This window comes from Aotus nancymaae, unplaced genomic scaffold, assembly GCF_030222135.1.
Source record: "Aotus nancymaae isolate 86718 unplaced genomic scaffold, 86718_ANA_hifiasm-v0.15.2.pri h1tg000028l, whole genome shotgun sequence".
Classification (NCBI taxonomy): Eukaryota; Metazoa; Chordata; class Mammalia; order Primates; family Aotidae; genus Aotus; species Aotus nancymaae.
Genome location: NW_026988441.1, coordinates 29,922,064 through 29,930,499, shown reverse-complemented (window position 1 = coordinate 29,930,499; position 8,436 = coordinate 29,922,064). Strand labels below are relative to the sequence as shown.

The 8,436-nt window shown below is 44.3% G+C and overlaps 1 protein-coding gene across 2 annotated transcripts in view; it reads right to left on the bottom strand.

The window, feature by feature from the left end:
• Nucleotides 1–209: 209 nt before the first annotated feature.
• The window catches only part of AKAP8L (A-kinase anchoring protein 8 like), a 33,547-nt gene continuing 25,320 nt past the window's right edge, over nt 210–8,436 (bottom strand). Inside the window, exons 13-14 of one of the 2 annotated variants that reach the window (XM_012457769.3) lie at nt 671–766; nt 210–583 (exon numbers count right to left, since the gene is read on the bottom strand). In XM_012457769.3, coding sequence (XP_012313192.1) covers nt 272–583; nt 671–766 — 408 coding nt within the window. In that variant the 3' untranslated portion in view covers nt 210–271. The remainder of the gene's footprint in view (nt 584–670; nt 767–8,436) is intronic. The other variant, XM_012457770.3, reaches the window with a different exon arrangement.

The following is an 8,436-nucleotide window of genomic DNA, read 5'->3' as shown; positions in this document are numbered from 1 at the left end:
GCTCCCATTGGCAGGTCTTCACAAAGGCCCGCCCCCGCCGTCCCATCTGGCCTTTCGGGCTGTTCAGAATCAGCATCCGCAGCGTATCGGGAATTGTGGTGCCACTGCTGTGCCCGAGGGCCCAGCCCCTGCGCATGCGCACCCAGCTTCTCTGCCCCAGGCCCCGCCCCGCCCCGCCGGCGCGGCACAGTCACCGAGAAAGCGGGAAATGGGATGGAAAACTTTATTAGGATTGGTTTCCAGCTTCGGCCCCGCCCGCCCCGAGCCCAGGTCACGGGGTGCCCCCGCCGCCCTCCTCGTCATCCTCCACGTCGAGACCCGGGATGCCGCGGATCTGGCGCTGCAGCGCCCCTCCCAGCAGGGGCACGGCGCCTTCCTCCTCCTCCTCCTCCGGGGGCGGCGGTGGTGGTGGCGACGCGGCCCCTGGGGCCGGCTCTGGGGGAACGGGGGGCTGAGCCGGCGCGCCCTCTGCACCTTCCGAGACCCCTGCCGCTTCGCCCTGAGCCCTCTCGTCCAGGGCGCAACCCTCAGCCTCCTCCTGCTCCTTCTCCTCCTCGGGGCTGTCGGTGAAAGGGTTCTCGCCCTGCAGGGAGGGGCGCGGACACTGAACGGAGGGAGCACAGGCGGGGACTGGGCTGGGGACAGGGCCAGCCCGGGACCAGCGGCTCACCTTCAGGTAGCGCTCCAGCTTCTTGCTGATGAGCTTGTTGTTGAGGATACTGCGGGCCACCATGAGCGAGGACTTCTTGGACTGCTCCATCATGAGCTGCAGGCAGGGCAGATGGGGCTGGAGAGGCTGCTCTGGGTGCCCTGTAATCCCCCACCCCCACCCTGCCAGCTCAGAGGGACCCCCCGCCGCCACACCCACGCACTTACACCTGGGGTGCAGCCCTACCAACGAAGGGCCACTCTACAAGCAGGGAACCACGATCTATCTGATCTTTGTTCAAATTCCCTCTCCTTCCACACCCAATTACTGTAGGTGATTAAAAATACAGATCTATAGATCTCTGTATGTCTTTATGGCTGTATTACAGAATCCTGATTTGCTTACAAAAAAGCTATAAGCAGCGAACAAATCAACAAACTAAGAGCCAAAGGTGCAAAACACGTATCAAGGAGACAACTAGGCTAACAGGCAAGGAACACTTCGGGGCCAACGGGGAGGATATAAAAGCAGGAACAGATATTTAATGAAACGTCCTTTTAACCCACAGAATTCCAAGAATGAAGAATTCTTCCCAGTCATGCAAGGTTAGGGACACTAATCTGCTGGTGGGAGGATCAACTATTTCCATTATTTTTTGGGAAAGCAATTTGACAATGTATGAAAAGTAAAAATCTCTCTTATTAATCCCTTCCCAGAACAATCCTAAATTTAAGAATTGGAGACATGCGTGCACACTGATTGTAGTGGCGAAAAACAGGAAAACACCTAAACGTTCTTCAGTGCAGAAGAGGTTAAATAAATCATACATTCAAAAGTACAGCATGCAGCCCTTCAAATCGGACTCATCTCTCCACTGGCACAAAAGAGGTGTGTAATATAGTACTGTGGGCATAGCATGCAAGAGCCATTTTGTCTGGAAGGATTTCCGTCAGTATGCTGGGCCATTTCCTCATGGTGGGAGTACAGGCAAATCTCATTTTCGTCATTATCAAAGCCATAAGCTGGAAAGACGGTATTTTTGGCGGAGTGGGAGAGCCTGTTGAATCCCGCCCACTCCATTTACATGTTTCAGAAAGCCTTCGCACTTGCTGTTTCTATTCTCTCCATCTTCATTTTTTTTTCTTAGCACGTTTTTCTCTACTACTGGAGGAAAATATTAACAGACATCGTACATGCTCATGACAAACTAAAGACACACAATTCGAATACTACTATAGACCGTTCCTCAGCAACTTTCTCACTTGCCAACACTTTGTCCTCCTGGGTCTAGATGCCCAGATGACCATACCATAAATTCTCCCAACTGAGGCAATTTATGTTGTTTCCAGATTTTCTCCACAATAACCCAGCAACACCAGAATAAACCTGTATACTTCCATGCTGGTGCTTTTAATTCTAACCAGGTATGGTTTCAAAGTAATAGCGGCCAATTAACTGCAAAACATTTGCAAGTAATGCTTCTTCCACCAGTGTTAAAACAATGAACTGGTCCTCCTGCCTGCCCATCAGCACTGGGTGTTATCATTGTTGGGTATTTTTGCTGTGGATGAAAGAAGAATGTATGCTGCTGCCTCCCATGGCATTTCCTTACCCACAGGCAACTGAGTGTTCCAATATGCACACTGGACCACCTACCCAGAGTTCAGAATCTTGTAAATATTTTCTGATCCTGGTTTTATTTATTTATTTTTTAGACAGAGTTTCGCTCTGTCACCCAGGCTGGAGTGCAGGGGCACGATTTCAGGTCACTGCAATCTCTGCCTCTCAGGTTTAAGCAATTCACATGCCTCACCCTCCTGAGTAGCTGGGACTACAGGTCTGTATCACCAAACCCAGCTAATTTTTTTGTATTTTTAGTAGATACAGGGTTTTCCTATGTTGCCCAGGCTGGTCTTGAGTTCCTGAGCTCAGGCACTCCACCCATCTCAGCCTCCCAAAGTGCTAGGATTATAGGTGTGAGCCACCACGCCCAACCAAATTCTCTGGAATTTGATACAGATTGAGTATCCCTTATCCAAAGAGCTTATGACCACAAGTGTTTTAGATGTTAGAATATCTGCATTATACTTACCAGTTGAGCATCCCTACTCCAAAAACCCAAAATCTGAAATGTCCTAATGAGCATTTACTTTGTCATGTCTGTGCTAAAAAAGTCAGATTTTATTGGGCACAGTGGCTCATGCCTGTAGTCTCAACTACTCTCATGAGGCTGATGCAGGAGGATCGCTTGAGTTCAGGAGTTCAAGGCTATAGCATGCAATGATTTCACCCGTGACCAGCCACTGCACTACATCCTGAACAACATGGCAAGACTCGTATCTCTTTAAAACAAACAAATAAACAAAAGGTTTTGGATTTCAGATGAGAGATGAACTTAAGTATATGTTAGGAGGTAGAGGGTCCGAAATTTTCTTTTCCAGAAATGTACAAAACAAACCTACCAAATTGGAATGTAGGTCTACAGTTGCTTAACTATAAATTGGAAGTCCAAAGGCTCTAGAAAACAAGTTTTCCCCCAACATTCATTTGGTGGCTAAACATGAACGGACATTACATTTTTATTTATTCCATTCATGTAAGTCACGTGAAGAATTATTGATAATTCAACTACAAGGCACTTCCCCCAGATCCTGTTGGAGAGGTTAGTGTTCATACCATATTGTCTTTCTTTTTATTTTATTTTAGAGATGGGAGTCTCACTCTGTTGTCCAGGCTGCACTGTTGTTGTGTGATCACAGCTCACTGCAGCCTCAAACTCCTGGGCTCAAGTGATCTTCCCACCCTAACCTCTTGAGTAGCTGGGACTACAGGCACTCACCACATGCTTGGGTAACTTTTTTATTTTTTGTAGAGACGAGGTCTAACTATGTTGTCCAAGGTGGTCAGGAACTATTGGGCTCAAGCAATTCTCCCACCTCAGCCTCCCAAAGTATTGGGATTACAGGTGTCAGCCACTATGTCCAGCCTTGCATATTGGCTTTCTGAAACCCAAAAATTAATTCTGAAGCATCTAGCCCGAAGGTTTCAGATATCTATACCAACTTTAACAAATTACTAAGTCTGAAACATACTGGGCCCTGTTGCTAGTCTCTCTATTCTGGTTCTACTGTTTCATTACCATGTTAATATCACCTTTTTTGGTTTTTAATTGCAGTAGCTTTGTAGTAAGTTTTAATTTTTTTTTTTTTGAGACGAAGTCTTGCCCTGTCGCCCAGGCTGCACTGCAATGGTGTGATCTTGGCTCTCTGTAACCTCTGCCTCCTGGGTTCAAGCAGTTCTCCTGCCTCAGTCTCCCAAGTAGCTAGGACTACAGAAGCATGCCACCACACCCGGTTAACTTTTGTATTTTTAGTAGAGACGGGGTTTCACGTTGATAAGACTGGTCTTGAATTCTTTACCTCATGATCCACCTGCCTCGGCCTCCCAAAGTGCTGGGATTACAGGCGTGAGCCACCATGGCTGGCAGGTTTTAATATTTTCTAAATCAAGTCTCTCAACTATTGTTAGACTGAATTCTACAATGTAAAACTTTAAAATAATTTCACTTCAGTTCATTCGGTCCCCCTCCCCGAACTAGATTGTGACTGAAAATGTGCTGTCTGTGTTAATTTGGAGAGAACTGTTTTTTGTTTTCTTTTACTATTAAATCTCCCATTTAAGAACACAGAATATTCCTCCATTCATTAAGATCTTATTTCATATTCTTGGAGTATTTGTAGTTCTTAAAGATCTCAACTGTTTCTTCTTCTTCTTTTTTTTTTTTAAGATGGAATTTCACTCTTGTTGCCCAGGCTAGAGAGCAATGGTGAGATCTTGGCTCACTGCAACCTGTGCCTCCTGGGTTTCAGTGATTCTCCTGTCTCAGCCTCCTGAGTAGCTGGGATTGCAGGCGCCCACCACCACGCCCAGCTAATGTTTTGTATTTTTAGTAGAGACAGGTTTCACTCACCCACCTCCGCCTCCCAAAGTTCTGGGATTACAGACATAAGCCACCACGCCCAACCCTCAAGTCTTTCTTCTTAAATCTGTATTCTTAGCTATTTTATACATTGTGTAGTTTATTTAAGTCTCTCTCTCTCTTTTTTTTTCCATTTAAATTTCTAACTGGTTAGTACTAAAATGGAGAAACACTACTACTTTTTCTATGCTATCTTGAATCCTATCCCCTTACCAAATTGTTAATTCTAAGAACATTTTGCTGGTTCAGCATTTGTTTTTGTTTTTTTTTTTTTTGAGACAGAGTCTTGCTATGTCACCCAGGCTGGAGTGCACTGGTGCGATCTCGGCTCACTGTAACCTCTGCCTCCTGGTTCAAGCGATTCTCCTGCCTCTGACTCCTCTGGGCTCACATACCTCTGGCTTGTTCATAAAACCGAGGTCCCATGCCAGGAAAGGCAAACCGAGCAGAGGCTACAGCCCACTGTACCTCCTCTTATGTCTCTCCTAAAGTGGCAGTCACTCAAAGAGAGGCACTCCATTGTCTCCATCCCCAGAGCCTTGGCTCAGAGATTCTGCCCAGAGTGAGAGAAGGTCCTTAAATCAGTAAACTCCCAATCTCTTCTCAAAGGAACTGACTTCATTGGCAAGAGTGTTGGGAAGTGCAAGACTAGGGACTTTCTTAAAAACAATGGAGACCAGAGAGAAAAAAAATTAAAAGGACACTGATAGCTTTGTTCTTTTTTCCTACTGCACAGTCATAAAAAAGAAAAACCCATAGATTTGATAGTGGTATTAGCTAACCCACAGGCCAACTAGGTTACCAAAGAGGACCAAGACCAGTAAAACAGCTAAAACAGCCTCCCTGGGTTCAGAATAAATCTCAAACAACCTCAAAAACCATCCCTGTTGGGCTGGGCGTAGTGGCTCACGCCTGTAATCTCAGCACTTTGAGAGGCTGAGGCGGCCAGATCATGAGGTCAAGAGTTTGAGACCAGTCTGGCCAACATGGTGAAACTCCATCTCTACTAAGAATACAAAAGTTAGTTAGGCATGGTGGTGTGTGCCTGTAATCCCTGTTACTAAGGAGGCTGAGGCAGTAGAACTGCTTGAACCGGTGAGGCGGATGTTGCAGTGAGCTGAGATTGCGCCACTGCACACCAGCCTAGGCGACAGAGCAAGACTTTGTCTCGGGTGAGAAACAACGACAACAACAAGAAGCCATCCCTATAAAGGAGCCCAAATTTAACTGGATCAGCTTTGGGCAGCAATCTATGCCCCAAAACATTGTTGAAAACAATAAAGGACTCAGCCAGCAATTGGAAGAATTTAACAGCTGAGTATAGTCTAGGGAAAAAAGAGGGAGCCCATAGCTTCCTCCCTCCAAGACACATCACCAGTTTCATACTGTGTGAGGATGAAAGAGACCTCACTAAAAAAATGGCTACTCACTAAACAAATAGATAGGCAAACACAGTAACAAGACCCTGGAAGGGTGGGTGGGGGATCAGTGCCCAGAGCTGCCACAACGAATTATCTAAGATGTCTAGTTAACAATCACAAATTATAAGACATCCAAAGGAAACTCTGACCCAGGCCCAAATTAAAAAAAGCAGACAACAGAAACTTCCTGTGACAGTGACCAGATGTCAACTTCAACAAAGATTTCAAACTAGCAATTATAAATATGTTTAAAGAAAACTCAAGTAGAAGGTATGCCACTGTCTCATGAAACAATTTAAACACAGAGATAGAAATTACAATAAAATATTAAAATCTTAGAGCTGAAATGTACAGTAACTGACACGAAAAATCCATTTGAAGGACTCAACAATAAATTTGAAATGAAGAATTGGTGAATCTGTGGATCAAAAGAGATTATACAATCCATAGAACAGAAAAAAGTGAGGAAAAATGAACAGTCTCAGACAACCATGGCACACCATTAAGAGATCCAACATATGGGTAATAAGCATCAGAAGAGGAATGAGAGAAAGGAGTAGGAAAAAAAACACTTGAAGAAACAACGGCTGAAAGCTTCCGAAGGTTAATGAAAACTGTAATCTGTACATCAAAGAAGCTCAACAAACTCCATGTAGAATAAACACAGAGAGATGCACAAAAAGAGATAATAAAAATGCCAAGAGTCAAAGACAAGGGAAAAATCTTGAAAGCAGCAAGACAGAGACAAATCATGACAAGGAAACCCCAGTAAGGGTAAAAGCTGACTTCTCAGAGGGACATTGTGGCTCACACCTATAGTGGCAAGACCCTGTCTTTATTTTTTTTTTTTTAAAAAAAGTTAAAACGGGGAACTTTCTAGACAGACACAAATTACTAAAACTAAGATGTCTAAAAAAACCAGAATATCTGAATATACCCTATAACAAGTGGAGACTGATTAGTAATAATGAAAAGAAAAGCTAGTTAACTGGCTGGGCACAGTGGCTCACGCCTGTAATCCCAGCACTTTGGGAGGCCAAGGCAGGCAGATTCGCTTGAGTCCAGGAATTTGATACCAGTCTGGGTAACATGACAAAACCCCATCTCTACAAAAAACTACCAAAACTAGCCAGGCATGGTGACGCACATGCCTTTAGTCCCAGCTACTTGGGAGGCTGAGGTGGGAGGACTGCCTGAGCCTGAGAGGTGGAGGTTGCAGTTAGCCAAGATTACACTGCTGTATTCCAGCCTAGGCGACAGAGTGAGACCTTGTCTCAAAAAAAAAAAAAGCTAGTTAACAAAAGCCAGGCCCAGATGGCTTCACAGGCAAATTCTACCAAGCACTTGAAGAATACTAGTATACTAGTTCTTCACAAACTCTTCCAAGAAACCAGAAAAAGAAGAAAAATGGCAACTGTATGAGGCCAGTATTAATTAACCTGATACCCAAACCAGAAAACTGTATCACCAAAAAACTAGACTATTATCTTTTATGAATAGAGATGCAAAAATTCTCAACAAAATACCAGCACAACTAATCTAATATATAAAAATAATTACACACTGTGACCAAGCAGGATATATCTCAGGGATGCAAGGGTGGTTTATATCCAAATAAAATAATGTAACATACTGTAACAACAGAATTAAAGACAAAAGCCACGTGATCACCTCAACAGAGGGAGAAAAAGCATTTGACAAAATCCAACACCATTTTAAGATAAAACATTTAATAAAACAGGACTAGAAGGGAACTTCCTCAATTTAATCAAGGGCACCTATAATAAACCCACAGCTGACATCATACAAATGGTAAAGACTGGTGCTTTCCCTGTAAGATCAGAAAGAAGACGAGGACATCCATTTTCATACTCCTATTCAATACTGTATTGGAGGTTCTAACCAGGGCAATTAGGTAAGAAGAAGAAATAAAATGCATCTACATTGAAAAAGAAGAAGCAAAACTAACTCTAGTTGCAGATGACTGATGTTGTACAAAGAAACCCCTAAGAAATCCACTAAAAGCTATTAGAACTAATAAACATTATTTTATGTTATTTTTTTTTTTTTTTTTTTTTTTTTTTTTTTTTTTTTTTTTTTGAGACGGAGTTTCGCTCTTGATACCCAGGCTGGAGCGCAATGGCGCGATCTCGGCTCACCGCAATCTCCGCCTCCTGGGTTCAGGCAATTCTCCTGCCTCAGCCTCCTGAGTAGCTGGGATTACAGGCACGCGCCACCATGCCCAGCTAATTTTTTTTTTGTATTAGTAGAGACGGGGTTTCACCATGTTGACCAGGATGGTCTCGATCTCTTGACCTCGTGATCCACCCGCCTCGGCCTCCCAAAGTGCTGGGATTACAGGCTTGAGCCACCGCGCCCGGCCTTAT